Genomic DNA, 18,089 nt, shown 5'->3' with positions numbered 1-18,089 from the left:
CGGTTTGCTAAACCTCAACACTTAAATAGTAATGCAAAAGTCCCAAGTCTGTCATGTCAAAGGACTGGCACAAACTCTGTTTGATCTGCTTGATCAAAAGTGCTGAGCTACTAGTGATAATCAGATCATCAACATAGATGACAAGCAAAATAATGTCATCACTAGTAGTTTTGACATACAAATTGGAATCAGAAGGACTCCTCTGAAAGCCTTGATCGCTGAGGTACTTATCAATTTGTATATACCAAGCTCGAGGAGCCTGTTTTAGGCCATAGAGTGCTTTCACCACTCTGTAGACCTGGTGTTCTTTACCAGCAACTTTGAATCTTGGAGGCTGCATGATGTAGACTTCTTGCAACTCACCATTGAGAAATGCACTCTTGATGTCCATTTGATGGACTTTCCAACCAAACTGGGCTGACATGGCAAGGACAAGTCGAATTGTACTCATTTTGGCTATAGGAGCAAAAGTCTCCTCGTAGTCTATGCCCTCTTTCTGTGAGAACCCCCGAGCAACTAACTGTGCCTTGAACTTAACAAGGGTTCCATCAGCCTATACTTAACTTTATATACCCATTTGCAGCTAATGGGCTTCTTCCTAGGTGGAAGATCAGAGAGAACCTAAGTGTTGTTCTTCAGAAGGCTATGATCTTTAGCTTCCATAGCCTGTTCCCACTCAAGTATACCTTTAGCCTTTGCAATATGCTTGAGGCTCATAAATGTTGTCAATGTTGGCCATGAGAGGAAAATTAACTGTATACTGTTGTTTGCTCTTTTTTCTAGATGATTTACCCTCAATGAGCTTATCATCATGAAGATCACTAATAGTCTTGGTCCACCACTTAGGCTGGAGAGTAGAAGTACCAACATCTAAAACAGGTGGATCAACATCACCAAGAATGTCAATATTAAAGTCATCGGGATGCTGCTCAAGATGCTCCTAAGGAAAGTCGGGTGGTGCAATTGCCTGTTTGGGAGACCCTATAGGAGAAGGGATAGGTGTAGAGCTTGGAACAACTGTATCCCTCCTATCAAGTGAACCTAACGACAGATGGACACCCAAATTGCTAGCCTTCAGAGGCTGATCTTTAGGGCTCAAAATAGGAGAAGAGAGCTGAAAGGGCCCTCGTTTTTAATCAAAAACAACTTCCTGACTGAATATGAGACGATCGGTGTCTAGATCAATCAGTTGGTAAGCTTTGTGGTTATCATTGTACTTGGTGAACATGAGTTTTTGACTCTTAGAATCCAACTTTGTGTGCTTGGCATCTAGGATCCAAACATACACAAAAGAGCCAAATACTTTCAGGTGATTGATTTTGGGCTTCCTGCCAGACCGGGCTTCCTCTGGATTCTTCTTCTTAACAACCTTAGTGGGAGACTGGTACAAAAGATAGACAACAGTTTTAACTGCTTTTGCCTGATACTTATTTGGAACATTCTGATGCTCCATCATAGAACGATCGATCTCAATTATTGTGCAGTTTCTTCGTTCAACAACACTGTTTTACTGAGGGGTGTAAGGTGTAGTAAGTTGACATTTAAAGCCATGTTTTGCACAGAAGCTAGAGAAAGCAGAAGAACAAAATTCCCCTTCCCCCCCTTTTTTTGACCTTAGAGTGATTATTTCAAGGCCTTTTGATTTTGTAGCCCAATGGATGCATAAAGGCAGCTGGTCTTTTGTGTTTTAGCAGGCAAAACATTAGTAAAGATCGCCAAGAATGTTACCCATTTTTGTATTTTATGCTAAAATGGGCCTGATTCCATTTTATTTTTGTCATTTTTCCTAACTTTCCTAAGGGTCCTAAGTATGTCATGTTTTGAGTCCTAAAATTTAAGGATTGTTTTCTCACATGTCCTATAAACATGGAAGGAAGTTGCTACGGTTGGAATAAAGAGCAGGTTGGTAACATGAGGGGAGAATCTAGGACAGTTTGAAGACTTTTTCAAGTGGTTGAGAGCATCTAGGAGGAGGTTGAAAACTTCTTCAAACAGTTGAGGAAATTTAGAGGGCAGTTTTGACCACTTCCAAGGCCTTTCCCAAGCATCTAGGAGTTGATTAAAGAGCCTAATCAATAGGGTAACAATTGGGAAGGACTTTTCTTCATAAAAACCACTTTTTGGAGCTGATTTGAAGGCTAAAAAATAGCAACAAACAACTTGGACTTTCAAGGAGGATTGACCAAGCAAAATCAATGTAACACGTCTTTCTTGTCATTTATTTCTTAGCACATGTTCCTTTGTTGTAGCTATAAAGCTCAACCTTATGCTTCATTTTTAAGTTAGTTCTTGCTTCTCTAGGCTTGTATTGTAACCTGAAACAGGTTCTTTCTTGCCTATTGTGTATTGTAACTCATATTTAGATATGTACGGTTCTTGTAGGCACCTTTTTGATTAATAAAGCAAGTATTTACCTTCTTTAATCTGTTTCTTTGCATGTAACAATGAATGATTGATGTATTTCTTGTGATTTCATGCAAATCCTTTTAAGTATGTCTCATTCCTTCAACACCTTATGCAGAGATAAGCATGTCTTATACAAGTTGTAGGTTATGTCATAAGTTTGGACAACTTTCTAGTTATGGAAAGTTTGATTTTCCCTTATAGGACTGAAAAAAACTCTAACTTTCCTATGAAGTGCTAATGTGTGAGTATGTTAAACCTGAGTTGTGTAGGGATTAGCTTGTGTATTGATCAATTGTGTGCATCAAACAAAATGTATAGGTCTGAAAACTAATTTGGTGCATCACCATTAGTTGTAGGTTTCATTTTATGCAATTTCTCTTCCCTTTTCCCAACAAGCAAGTAGTTTAGGTGATAGTTCCAAGAAGAACCAGCATTCTCTGGAGATTCAGTCCAAGTTTTGGGCAACCCGCAGGCCCAGGAGTGTTTCCATGTTTCAATAGATTGTTGAACTCTAAGCTCAGCAAGGTGCAAATCTAGTTGACAACAGTTTCACTTATCAATGCTAATCAATGCATGAAGTTGGTGAGTTCTAGAAATAAATTTGTGCTCTTGATTGTTAGACCTAAATTTAAGAAAGACGTTATTATGGAAGAAACTAATGGTACACCTCTTTCAGTAGGAAAAAACTTGACCAAGTATTGGAAGAATACAAGGTTGTTGTTTATATCTTCAATCCAAGTGCACATGCAATGTGTGGTAAAGAATACTACTGATTAAGTTCTAGTTTAACCTCCTCCCAATACTTCACTATACTTCATAATTCCATGTGAGTTTTGGAATTCAGGGACAGGGGGACCAAGGGTCTAAATCTAGGGATGGTGGGGGGATGATGGTGCAATATAATATAGTACTTGAAAGATTAGTTAGAAACAAATTTATAAGAAATATTTGTTGTAACTTTAAACTACCTAATACTAAATAGATTGCATTGAACAATGAAAATATTGAATCTCAATATGTTATTATATTTAAAACTATAAAACATGAGTTGGCCTTACCACAAGCCATGGGAATGGGCTCGGCAGTATCACGATTCATAAATGGTAGTCTATTCTAGCCTGTAATACTTGTTTTATATTTTCTTTATATGAATATATTATTGGCTCTGCAAAAGTTTCTTTTGTAGACCTCAATGACTTTGAACCAATGCACTGTGGATAAATTTTATTTTCTTGATCAGTGTAAATAGTTAAACAGGAATCGGATCCTTTATTTAATCTATGTTCTTTATAGCTTTATATGGGTTCCGAAATATTTTGCAATAATGATTTACTTAGTTTTGGAATTTTCATTCACTCTATCTTAAAGTGAGCACGTGCTTATTTTGATTAGGTCATGCATAGATGAGATTTAAATTTCCATCTGCTCTTGCATGATACTGATACAAGCAAAAACTTTGGAGTGAATGGTCTTGGTGTATTATTAGCATATCTATATCAGATATTGATAGATGCGTGAATGTACCTAGTACAGTTTTATAAAATTATGCTGTATGCCCTAAGCATGGACATGATGCTCATCCTTGAATCTTGTGGATCCAAATCAAAGTTGTAAACTGTTTTGACATATTACTGCTTAATGAGTTATATCTCATCATGTTTTCATATATAATGCATATAAATGCTTCTTTCCTTGCATGTTAAGTTCAGTTTTGACATCTTCTGATAATCCGCGTGGACAAAATTTTGCAGTAGCTCATGTATGAGGAGTGTAGACTTTGTAGTTGTTATCTTTAATCTTCTTATTCAATTGCTTGAGAGCCACCCGTGCATATTCCTGGACAGATCTATTTTTCTAACAACTTGAAATTTGGACATTATATATCCATTCTGCCATATTTCTTCCCTCTTTAAAGTTTTTGGATGATAAAGTGTAATGAATACAAACATTATTATTATGTGTAGATGATGGATGTATTTTTCAAATTCCATTAATCATCACAAATTGGACTCGCATTTTTGATAAACATTGCAAATTGGATGATGAAATAATTATCTTAAATGTGGGTTTCATGCAGTTAGACATGCGCATGATTCAATCTTAATCCATCATCATATAATTACTGTTATCCCAAGCGTGGGATTGCAGGTAAGGCTTAGGTGATGTTCAGAACTTAAGATATTTCTTCTTAGTTAATCTTTTTATTCACATCTATGGGTAGATTCACAATAATGGTTTTAATGACATTTTACAGATATGGAGAGCATCATTGATTTTAGCTGATTTTATTATACACTTCATACACACCTCTTCTTATTTCAATAATGTGGTTGCACTAGAACTTGGAGCTGGAACAGGTACGCTGTTTTATAGAGATTTAAAAAGAATGCTCTAACTATTCATAAAGGTACTTTTGAACGTGTATGGAGATTTTCTATATGCTCACTACTTAATGTAGTCTATGTGAATAGTGCAACAAGTCATATTTTTGCACCTATATACCCACCCTATAGATGATGCATTCTGGGAAACATTTTTGACATAACTCACTTTTTGAAAATATTTATTATAGGTCTGGTTGGCATTTTACTTGCTCGTGCAGCTTCCACTGTTTTTATTACAGGTAAGATACAAGTTTTTTTTTGTTCAAATTGCTTTGCCTTTCTCTCCATTTCCCTCCAAAATTCAAGAAAATGTGTGCTCAGTACAATTTATGGATAATTCTTTTAAAAATGTACATTGTTAAAACTCCAGAAATGGTTAAAGATGTCACTGTGGATGAGGAAAGGAGATATCTTAGATATGTTTGATATATTTTTTTTGCAATAAGCCTACATGGCGTTGATACCATGAGGATGAGTGCAAGTATTTTTGGTTTCATATTTTCAAACAACATTAATGCAGCTTGAGAAATCATCAAACTCTATGTGAGCTATCAATTTACTTTTTCTCATATGTTAACGATGCGATGTTCTAATTTGTGTTAGCACATGAAATTTAGTTTTTGCCGCAACAGGAACTCATGAAGCCAACTTTTGAAAATGACAGAAGTGACTTCACACTTACAGAACTGATATTATTTTTATATTCATATACTTAGAAAAAAAGGAAATGCTCTATTACAAACACAATGTTTATAACCTTACTTAGCATATTTTTTCAAGTCTCAAAACTTGGGAACTTAAAACTCAGCAAAATCTGCTCTAAACTTGCTTAAAATTTTTCTCAAGCAATGCTTCAAATGCTATGTGAGGAAGTATCAATGGTGTATAGGCTTCAATAGAGCAAAAGACAATGTTTTTTCAGCCTCTAACTTGCATCCCAACCAGTATGATTGTCGGACTTATTGAGTACTTGCCAGCTAAGTCACCAGGTTCGAATTCGAATTCGAAGTTCGACAACTTTGAAATTCAAATGAAGTTCGATGAGGGAAAAATTCGAAATGTATAAAATTCGAATTAAGTTCACCATATGTATAAATATACCAGATATATTCTATAAAACAACCAATCTTTCATATGGGGGATGGTTCAATATGAATTGCTAATAAGGTTTATTGTAAGTAACATCTTTATCTCATCTTATGAGAATAACAGAATCACCAAATATTGGAATACCTCACTGATTGGGTAATCAATTATCATCTTCAGCATTTTTTTTCTCATCCTAATTGAGGGTTCTAACAGACATAAATATCCTGAAGAAAGAACGGGTTAATGGGTTTTAATCAAAGAAAATATGTGTTTAAAAAACATTAACAGAAGAAGGCCAAAAAAAAAAAAAAATTTTTTTTTTGAAGTTCGGCGAATTTCAACGATTTTTTTTAATTTTTATGATGTTTGGCAAATTTCGAACTTCAAGGATGAAATTCGGCCGAACTTGGTGAACTTGTGGCAAGTTTAGTGATCGAACTCGCTGGAACTTGTTTCTGTGAGTGGCAAGTTACTCAACAGTTTTTTTTCTAATGAGCACTTGGCGAATCTGCTATGCAATACTCACATTTGCAGTTTGACATGAAAATACGAACCGACAATTTTTTTAAACAAAACACTAAATAACTAACTTTCATCACCCTCTACATGATAGAACGACGTGCATACATGTTGATGTTGCATGTGCAACATCACAAGTATAGCACATGAGGCAAGGGAAAGAATAAGAGGAGTGTTGCGGAACCCATTCCACACACCCTACAACATTGAGGGTAACTTAATTAGAGTTTGACATCTCTATGCAAGATACCTCAAGGGAGGACCTCCTCAAGGTAACATTCCCTCTAGCCTAGGTGGTAGTGAAGTGGTCGAGCTTTCAAGGTACAACCTAACACCTATAACTAACTAAATTCTAACTAAGCTACATTACATTTAAACTTCAAAACATTTAACGAATTAAGTCAATGATAAATAAAACAATTAAGTCCAACTAATCAATAAATAACAATTTTTTACTAATTTTTTTCTATAATTAATTATTCTAACTTTCAATTTAATTATTAGATATAACAAGAGTTTATACTTCCAAAGAATAATGCTCAACTAAATTAAAACAAACTAAAATGCAAAACCTTCCAGTTCTAGGTTAATGTTCAAATTTTTCTTAAAAAGCAATTTTCGAAATAAAATTATATTACAATTTAATTTCGAATTCAATCTAATTTAATCCATTCACTGTTAACTAAATTAATTTATTTACTCGACAAAATAACTTGAGAGTTCACATCACTATGAAATGATTTCAAGATATATTAAATAAATATTTGCGTTTCCTAAAGGTATACAAAATTAATTTCATCTAAGACAATTATCCCTAAACCAACTTAGTGGCTCTAAACAATTAGGGCAACATTAGAAACCCTAAAATCAAGTTAGAAAAGGCCACAATCCCCCTATTCCCCTTTCATTTTTATTACTTGAGTTTGCACAAAGGAGGAAGAGCAAGGAGAGGGAGAAACTCATCTAGGTAAACTTCATTTGTTTGATTACAAGCAAAGTCCACCCTAGGCATGGAAAAATCCTTGTTCAACCATGAAGTCCGCCCCAAGGCATGAAGATTCCTTGACTAAGCATGAAGTCTGCCCTAGTGAGGAATATCCCCAACCAAGTGCCAAGTCCACCTAGACATCAAGATAAATTCTGCAAACAAGTGGAAAGTTTGCCCAAGGTAGATAGAAATTGGCTAAGTGTTGATAAATGTGAAAAAATTGAATCAAGACATAAAGTTTGCCATAAAGAGAAGGTTCTAGAAGAAAGCACAAGAAATCGCCATTGAGGTTATGAAAGCAAGAGAAGGTTTGACTTGGTGTTCAAAACAAGACCAGATTCGTTTCCAATTAAACACAAAAACAAAAAATAAAACAAAGCAAGAGTTCGACTTATCTATAAACATGAGTATTGGCATTTCATTCACTCACAAATCGCTTCTTAAGGCTGAAAGTTGAAGCTTAGGAAACATTTTTTTTCTAAACTTCAAATTTCAAAGTAAATTGCAGGTACAAGGCAACTTCTAGGAGAATTTCAGGCTAATTTCTACACTTGGAGACAAAGTTGAAAGCAATTCCTTAAATCAATTTAAGGGATTTAATCAAAATTCTCAGGTTTACTAAGGATTGAAGGCAGATTTTCATTCAGAATTCCAATTCCTTTCAGACTCAAAGACAACTTTTAGTCAGAATTTCTAATTGTCTAGACTTGCAAGAGAACTTTCACTACAGATTCCTCAAATTTTACTCAAAGACCATCTTGCTTTTTACGCTTTTATGCAGATTTGGAGGCAAAATTTCATAATCAGACTTAATTTCAATTTCCAAAATTTCACTAAGTCTGATTTTTAGTTACAATTTCTAGAATTTCATGAGTTAAATCAGAATTATCCTTTGAAATTCCATCAAATTTTGTACTCGAAGCTGGAAACAAACATCAAATCCCCTATTTTTTTTAACTTTGAAATTTTTCATGTTTTTCAGGTGGTAGATGTCAACTCAAGGAGGGATTTCCAGAAAGGTGCAGATGAAGTTCGATAACAAAGGACCACATCTGGAGTCCAAGATTGTGACAAAATGGAAGAAGGTTGGAGATATCAACCTTGGCCATGTGGACCTCGATGACTTCAAGAAAAGAATGTACGGGTTCGATGAATGCTTTCCTTCACCCTTAGCACACAAAATGGTGAGAAATGGAATTGTCCAAGCAGCTGGATTTCCTCCAGCTATGCAATGCAACGAGCTGATGGTAGAGTGTGCCAGACATTACAACATCCAGGAGAGACAAGTTGTAGCATTTGATGGCAGAGTGCTGACCTACCTTGGAGAAATGGCCATCAAAGAAGCATTCATCATTCTAGATTGCCATTCCACCATATACAAGACCAAAGAGGAGACCTTAAGAATTTTTGAAACCTGACTCCTGTGCTGAAATAATCAACAAGCAATGGTTGCAAAAGCTAAGGGCTCATCATACCAAAATGCCTAAGAAACTTTTTCGGACTGATTTTAAAGAAGAGTATGGAGACCACATACTATTGCTAAATAGAGTCATGGGAAGCCCTCAAGCCTCTCGATTCAAGGAGGTCACTTCGGGTGTCAAGATGATAAATTGGGCAAAAATAATCAATAATAGCATAAATGAGCAGCTGAGAAACATGGAGCACACAAAGTCATTTTTACATGAGTTCCTACATCATTTACATGCTGACAAGATGTTATAGATATAAGGGAATGATTTGCAAAGGCGTTGTGGGAAACAAGGATGGTCAATTTAAAGCATATGATTGCTATTTGCAATTGCATATACAAGAGAAATCCCATTTTAAAAGAGTCAATGATGCATTCCTAATGTACATCACCAGTATATTTCAAGGAGGCACTTATCAATGATTGACACAGGAGGCCAAGGATTTGATAGGCAAGTTTGGATCTTGGTATATTCAATTCCTTAAATTCACATACCTGAGGGTCCAATTTACAGGATGCCCATACAAATTTCCAAGATATCCTACACATAAGATGATACTGCTAGAAGTCATCAGATAGTTGAACACATGATAAAATCCTAAGAGGCAAGAAAAAGGCTAGAATTTCTTTTCCCCTTTTCATTGGAAAGATGTTAGGATCATGTCCATCAACACTAGCAGTTGATAAGGCAGATGTGGAAATGTAATGGTAGCCATTCTCCTTCTATCGATCAAGGTCCAAATTTGATTCCCATCACCATATTGGGATGGTAAACAAAAAGAAGTATAAACACAGAGTATATCTTGGAATTTCTAGGCCAATGTGGTCGATGAGTATGAAACAAGAAAGAGAATTTGGTCTAGGATATCAGTGAGTATGATCAAGTGGAAGATGATGGAGATTACACCCAACCACGCTATGAAGAAGAAAAAGATAAACCTTTTCCTGCAACAAATTGGTTTGAACCTGAGCTTTCAGATTTGGATACATTGATGAGGCCAGTCATGAAATACACTAAGTGGTGGGTGGATCAACAGACTCACAAACTGAAGGTGAAGAATATTGCCTTCACTTGTGATTTAATAGGAAGCATGGATTCCTGTTCTTCCGATGTGGATGAAGTGACTCACAATGCTGAGAAACCAGAAAGTGGAAATTCTAGGAAAATGAAGGATACAATAGAGAGTTCACTAAGGCCAAGAAGAAAGAGGACTTTAAATGAGGAGATTATACACAAGAAGCATTAAACAAACAATGCATCTTCCTCTACCAACACTTCTTTGGTTGAAGAAGTTGGCTCATCCATAGATAGGAACAAAGCTCCAGTGGCAAACAATCTTCAAATTGAGATGGAAATTCCTCCTCCAATTTGTGAAGAACCAAATAAAGAACCAGTCCAGCAACAAGTTGTTCCTGATAGCCTTGATAATCCAGTGATAGTAAGGGATGAGGAATTCGAGAATATTGAAGTTGATATCTTGGAAGAAGATTTTTCAGGAGGGAATGATTTCTGCACTCAGGTGAAATGAAGGAAATGAAGAAGGTGATGGTATTGAACAACCAATGGTACCATATTGGTTAATAGAAAGAATGAAAAAGAAAGCTATTATAGAAGTCCAACCAGTGGACGATTTAGCAAAGTTCTTAGCCAGATTGCACCAACATGTGGAAAAGAAGAAGGCAAAGAAATATTCCTTAATCCATAATGATGGCACATGATCTCTTTTAGTACAGGTGGCCATTCCAAAAGTTGACAAAACAAAAGAGGACATCACTCTTGAAGATTACGAGCTAATGGCTATGGACTTAGCTCCTGCTACAAAGGAATAAGAAGTCCAGGAGTTAGATGATTCAGTCAAGGCCATCAAGGAAGGGCTAAGGAAAGAGGAAAAAAAGAAGGACAAACTCAAAGTGGAGAATGAACAATTGAAGGATTATATTTGACATTTGATAAACCCTATTAGAAGAGAAGAGGTAGTAGTCACTCCACCTTTGGCTCTTCCACAATAATTAATTGAGAGCTTGGAAGGAATGAAGATGGCAGCGAAAGAAGTCGAGGAATGGATTGCAAAAGTTGCAGACAAGGCCATCAAATTTGTGGAAGAATTGGCATAGGTCTATGATCAAATCTCTTCATTCATACATAAAATCCAGAGCTTAGTTGAGTTTTGGGAAGATTTTCAAACTGCTCAAGAGAAGACAATCCCATGTCTAAAGGTGCTGAAAGGAATCCCTTAACAAGACTTAGTCAATGGAAATGTAATTGATGCTAGGTCATCATATGACTTCAACACATGGTATCACGCCTTGGTGGCTAGAGGAGAAGTCTTGGAGAAGATGAAGATTGGTGCCTAAATAGAAGAAACAATCAAAGTTGTCCAAGACAAGGACTTGAATGTAGAGAACCTAAAAGCCAAAGTTCAAAGCAACTTCTTCACTTCTACAAATCCAATCTAGAAGCAACATTTTAGCAAGACATCCTCATTTTTGTCCATTGAGAATAGTTTTCGAAAACTGTAAATAGATTGGGTAGCCACTTTTGCCACATGTGAAGAATGAGATGGACCTGATGGAATACAAGATCGATATTATGCCAAGAGTCTCAATGGAAGAGCTTGACCCCATAGTGACTAGGTATATTGAATTTGCTGCCAAAGAAAAGGATAAGGGATGCCCACTTCTAGAAGAAAGCTAGATTTAATAGTTGTTTATTTCTCATTGGTCCATTTTGGATAACTGTTGTAGCTTGCCTTAATTAGTGTTTAATGTTTTAATCTTGGTTGTTGATCTTAAATTGATCCTAGCCCTTTGTTTATTTTATATTCCTATTTAAGGCTCTTCCCTCTCATTTGTAAAGGGAGAGATTTTAGAGAAATTGTTGTTGTGATACTTTTTAAGTAATAGACATATTTCATTGAAGTTTGGTGAATCTTTGTCTACTTTTGCAAGTTAGCATGGTTTCTTGGCTCTCATTAGAATAGATTTAATTCCCAAGTTGATAGATTGAATGAAGGATTGATAAAATTGCTTAATGTGGAGTTGATATGTTCATGCTTTTTATAATTGAATGATTTTCAATTATTTTGCAAAGTTAGCTTGAACAAGTAAATGAAAACTTAACTTCTATCACTATATTCATTGTTCAATATGCTGGTGAATATAAGTGATATGAAATTCTTTTGAATTCCTTAGAAGATAGCACCGTTCTTGTGTAGTTGTTGAATTTGGCAAAACAAGAATTGGTTTAAATTCAACTTTTGCAATTTTTGTCTTTAGAGTTCATAGGATTAGCTAAGGATTATAATTATCTTTCTAAACCCTCTCCCTTTTTTCCTTTTTTTCTAAGTCTTAGTAGAAGTAGGATTGGAAAGAGCTTATTGCAAAATCATTCCAAAAAAAGAAGAGAAAGTTACAAGTGTCAGGAATCAACAAAATTCTTAGATTGATTAACTCCTCAAACAATTACGTAAGTCGTCCTTGAGATTGCCAACAAATCACAACGAACCAACTGAGATTATCTGCACGCATTTGGGAACTTTGGAGTTGTCTCCGTGATCACACAGTTTAGCTGTTTAGCACAAAGAAAATTTTGATCAAGAGAGAATAGGATATCTCTGGGTATTTTATTCTGTGTTGAACGTGCATAAAACCACCACCAACAGTCAGGAAGCATCAAATCGAAGGTTTTTTGTTATTCATTTATTTTTGTTCTTTCCTTTCTCAAAGACGGGTAATTCTTTCCTTGCTCGTAGATGGGTGGAATGATTGAGTCTGTGGTGAAACTGTTGACTTCAGCATTAGAGGAAATTGTGAAGTCTTATTTCATAAGACGATTTCCTAATATACATTGTCTTCATTGTAGTGGGGCCATGACCTCCAACATGCCTCCTCCAACCTCTTCCTAGATGGGAAATTGTAAATATTATATGAAAACATGGATAAATCCTGCATATATACATTATAGATTCTTAACATATAACATTTGTGTTCAATTGAGACATTAATTCAAAATTCCACACAATAATACTTAATTCAAAGTGATTCAAAATTCATTGTCAATATGCATGTGATAGTAAAAAATAATTTGATAATAAAAAATAACATACAAGTTATAAACCTATAACAAAATGCCCAAAGGCTACATTGCTGCCATATAGTTTCACTTTCAATTATGATATGAAAATATTAATACAAGAAAACAAAAAACACTGCTGCTTCTAATTTGCATCTCTCAACATTGCATCAAAATCAGAGTCCTCCTTTGAGTCATTGCCATTGTGATGGTCCACCTCGTCCAACGGAATCCCAAACAATCCCTTTGGCGTCTCCTCATCAACCTAAGCCACATCTTTGGGATCAATATTCCATCGTAAATTTGGAGTCTACCAATACTCTAGAGTTTGACAATCCTAAGGTCGAAGAGCACTATGCACGACCACTTGCTTCTTTGTTTGTCTAGAGGTAAGTCTATTCCTCTTGATGGAATGGATAAAGCCATATGTGGACTAATTCTTGTTTGCAGTAGAGGAACTGACAACCTATGCAAGGAAGCGAGTGACAATAATCTTCAATTGTGGTGTATCCCTCTCGTGCCATGTCCACCATCCAATAGGGTCAGTTTGAGCCAATATAGCTCTATCTAACCTTGCTTGTGGTCTACTGAATGTTGGACCATGAAGATTTGCAAAGTCAAGGAATTGGGTGCGAAGTATTGTAGACTTGTCCTTTGAATACATCTTATCGAAGGCCTATGTTAACCCATGTAAAACCTCTTCATCATCACATGGAGGCACCCTTCCATCCCTTGGTGCATACCATTTGGGATTTATAGCAAAGGCTGGTATATGAAAGGCGGGGTGTTCATTGTGTTCCACCTCCACATCACAATGGGCTTAATATGTTGCTGATATAATCCCAAAGTGGGATCCTTAGCTAAAATTGTTTGCTTTATCTTCCCAAGCATGTTGTCAAATGTCTTATATATCTCTCCAAGAGTGGGAGAGTCTATATCAGCATATTTAATGACATCTACAATAGGTGAGATGAAAGAGCAAACATATTTGCAAAATGCAAACAAAAAGTTCAAAAGAATTAATTGACATGTTAGAAACTTTGACAGTTGGAACATTGCCAATATTTATTAGAAATTTAATATGAAAATCAGCAATCTAATATTTAATTTTTCAATAAAATCAGCAATTTAATAATAAAATCAGCAATGTCTTACCTCACATTGGACTACCAATCGTCGTCAAGGATCTTTTGCTTGATGGTTTTTCCTTGAATAGAGTTTGAATCAGGCCATCTAGTCAACTCTGAATTCACCGCCATCAATGTAGAGGCTCATGCACCTCAAGCATCCTCTCTAATAAAATGAAGTAAGTGGCATACCTTGTCTCAACAGATCTGAGGAATTCCTTCTTTGGAAATGTCATGAAGAGGGCAAGTGAGATGTGGTGGTTGCAATGAACATTTAGCTTTTGCCACCACTTGCTTCACCCAATCTAGTTTCCCCATGTCTTTCAATGCATTGTCCAATGCTGCATGAAACACAACATGGGGTCCAAAATATGTGCTTGTAAGCATCCTCCAACATCAAACTAGCCAATTTGCACACATGCGTTGAATCAGTGATCACCTGTACAACATTTGGGGGCCCAACCTCCTCTATGGCATCTCTTAAAATGCTAAACTAGAAGTTTGCATCCTTATGCTTCCCTAAACAATCAATGACTTTGAGAAAATAAGAACCAGTAGGGCATGTGACTATGATATTGATGAGTTGCCAATGCCTGATAGTAGTCCACCCATCCATCACAATAGAGCAACCGGTCCTCATCCAAGTTTGCCTCAGATCTTCCATTAGCAAATTAACCTTGGAATACTCTTTGTCTAGTAGGGTAGTGTGTAGCTTATGATCTCTAGGGGGTGCAAATGAGTGACCCATAGAGGCAAGTAAGAGGAACAGGCCACATGAAATGGGATGGCATGAGCAAAATAGAATTTGGCAATGGAAGACTTTGTAGCATCTTGTGCTTGCACATAAAACATAGCTTCAATTGACCTTGGCTTCTCATTACCACTCACCTTCCTCTTTCCTCTTGTGACAACTTTCCTATTACCAATTGTGGATGGCATAGGCATAAATGATTGTGCACTTGCAAAAGAAGGTGCTGACATTGTCATACCTTGAGTTCCCATTTCTGCCTCCATGTGCAATCTATGACACTCTATCTTCTCATTTTCTCTTAGTTATGGACATATTTTGACTCCACAGCCTGTAACACCCAAAAAATGACACCGTACTCTCATGTAGCTACCTCTAAAATCTTTTTTGCAGATGTGACAAAGCCACACTTTACTCCCCTCTGAATTTTTTTCCTTTTTATTCACAGACGTTACAAGTTGGAGAAGAGGTTTTTCTCTATTAAAAGGTTCCCTTTGTATATTTTTCCAAGGTTTTTGAAGGGCAGTTATATAGATTTGGTTGTTGTCCACTACCACTCTCAACACTTGTACTTTGTTTGCTCCAATTTTGTCCACTTCATCGTCACTACTACTATCATTCTCGCTGCTGCTCATGTTTTTTTGAGATTTAATGCAACTTTAAACTGAAAAAAATGCAGAAAAAAAAAAACCAGACATTAATGCTTCAAGCTTTGAAAAGAATTGAAAAAAATTAAATGAAAGGATAAAAGACTAACCTCTTTGAAAAATTTGCAGTCCCACTGCCCTAGATTGAATTTCTTTTCCAGTTGGCTCCTATCCCTGCTCAAAAGAAGTAGTTCTCTCTTCAAACCTTGCTCCTCTTTTTTTTCACACACAAATGTTGAAATGAAAGAAAGGTAGCTGGGAGGTGGGGGCTCACATAAACAATAAAAAATGCTTTTTTTTTACAGTTAAGTTTGTTTTTAAAAAATGGAGGCCTGATGCTGAGGATGTCCGGTCGTCCCTGGGATGGTTTGGGGATGTCCCAAACGTCCCTTGCAGTCCCTGGGACGGTCGAACGTCCCTGACGTCAGGCCTCGGTATCCCTGGGTTCGAGGGACATTTCCCACAATTTTTGGCAAAAAGGGTACGTCTCCAAGGCGTCCCCGCATCCTCAAGATGTCTCAAAAACAGGGATGAGTGTTTTAGGCACATTCCCAGCTAACATAGATATTTAGCTGATTTTGCATCAAAATTTGTGCAATATATTGTCACAAAGAATTCTCTTATCAAAGCCCAAACTACATCTAGTGAGAAGAGAAAAATGGTAAGATGAATTAAGATGCCTGTGTATCGAAGATCTATTAATTGATTGAAATGGCAAAGTGGAGTTCATGTAAGTAGCTTGTGCTAATGAACTCTAGCATTGTTACTAGCAAAATTTATGAAGAAATAATTCCTCTGTAGTTATCTGCTTCTAAAAAGGCCTTCAATATTACTCAGACATTGCTGACAATATAGGTAAAGTAGCACTATTAAGTTGTAGCAGCAATAATTATTTTGGACATCTCGAGATATATGATCTGTCATATTATGGAATATAACTATTTCTCTAAGAACTTTGGGTAAGAGTTTCTGAATTGATCTCGTTTGAAAGCTTGTTTTCAGATGTCTCTTGGGCTTTCATGTGGTGTACACACACACACGCAGACAGACATATATATATGTGTGTGTGTGTGTGTGTCAGTTGTTTGCCTTTGTTTGTCATCTGGTTCGAGTAGTGTCATTTGAGGACACTCATGCAGATTACAGTCTTCTCTACTTGGTCATGTTCTATTTCAGTGGAGGTTCTTTAGATCAACAATTACTTTTCGACAGTGTTTGCAGCTATTTCATGCTTTAGTGGTGTTCTTCATGCTTTTTTGTTTCTATCTTCTGGAACACTCTTGTTTGGAGGCTTCTTAGTCCTTCACTTGAGTTTTCATCTCTTCTTGGAGAGGAGTTTTGTTCTCACAGGGTTTTCTCCTTTTTCTCCACTTTACAGAGATTTTATTGTACTTGGGTACCTCATCAGGACTAGTTGTCGGGACCCATTGTTGCTTTCCTACATTTTTTACATGTTTTTTTAGTCCTTAGTTGTTTTTTAGCTACTCCCCAAGTTCATCTTAAGGGGGGGTGTTAGAGTAATATTTTATTAGCTAATAATTATTTATTTAATTATTAGTCTATTATACTCTATGCTTAAGCTAAACATAGGAATCTTATAATTCTTTAGGGTTTTCTCTTTTAGGGTTTCGAGTATCCTTTTATAAGGATTCTCTCTTTGTATTTCGAGACAACTTCTTGTTTCAACGGGATGTTCAGTTTGATGAGCACCTTCCCACAGTGGATACCCTATCTCCAGTGTCTACCTCTCTTCCTACTTCTCCCACTGCATCTCTTCCGGATCCTTTTGAGGATGATTATAATGATGCTGCTAATGATCCACCATCCCCACCTCCACCCGCTCCACCTCAGATGCCCAAGTGGGCTCGCTTTATTGTTGAGGCGGCAGGATTTATGGCCGGTGATCCTACAGATACTCGTCGCACCCGTTCTCATATTGTGGGTTCTATTCTTTTGAGTCATGCCATTTTAGATGATCCTCAGAAGTTTTTAGAGGCTACAGGACACCCTGAGTAGGATTGTGCTATGGAGGAGTATTCTTCTTTGATGAGGAATAATTCTTGGGATCTCTGTCCTCTTCCTAAGGGCAAAAATATGGTTCGGTGCCAATGGTTGTATCGCACCAAGTATGCTGCTGATGGTTCAATTAATAAGTACAAAGCACGTCTTGTTGCGAGGGTTTCTCGCAGGTTGAGGGTATTGATTACTCCGAGACATTTGCCCCTGTCGCCAAGATGAACTCTATTCGCTTTGTACTATCCCTTGCAACTTCTAGGGGATGGCCCGTTTTTCAGATGGATGTGAAGAGTGCCTTCTTGTATGGAGACCTACAGGAGGAAATCTATATGGAGCAGCCTCAGGGATTTGTGCAGGATAGTTCTTTGGTTTGCAGGCTTCGGTGTTCATTGTATGGTCTCAAACAGGCCCCTCGGGCTTGGTATGAGAAGATGGACTCTTTCTCGCTCTCCACTGGTTTCACCCGCTGTCATTTTGACCACACAGTGTACATTCAGCTTCTTGAGGGTGAGATCCTGATTCTTGTGCTATATGTTGATGATCTCCTCATCACAGGTAGCTCATCCTCTATGATTCAGCATGTTCAGCGAGCTTTGATGGACTAGTTTGAGATGACAGATCTCGG

At 36.7% G+C, this 18,089-nt stretch overlaps 1 protein-coding gene across 2 annotated transcripts in view; it reads left to right on the top strand.

The window, feature by feature from the left end:
- Positions 1 to 18,089, top strand: part of LOC131039601 (uncharacterized) — a 114,669-nt gene that overhangs the window by 40,363 nt on the left and 56,217 nt on the right. For both annotated transcript variants that reach the window (XM_057972393.2, XM_057972394.2), the window contains exons 3-5: positions 4,484 to 4,554; positions 4,661 to 4,763; positions 4,979 to 5,029. In XM_057972393.2, the coding sequence (XP_057828376.2) occupies positions 4,484 to 4,554; positions 4,661 to 4,763; positions 4,979 to 5,029 (225 nt within the window). The remainder of the gene's footprint in view (positions 1 to 4,483; positions 4,555 to 4,660; positions 4,764 to 4,978; positions 5,030 to 18,089) is intronic.

This window comes from Cryptomeria japonica, chromosome 5 (genome assembly GCF_030272615.1).
Source record: "Cryptomeria japonica chromosome 5, Sugi_1.0, whole genome shotgun sequence".
NCBI lineage: Eukaryota > Viridiplantae > Streptophyta > Pinopsida > Cupressales > Cupressaceae > Cryptomeria > Cryptomeria japonica.
The sequence above is the reverse complement of the archived record's forward strand: the minus strand, read 5'-3'. Positions and strand labels throughout refer to the sequence as shown.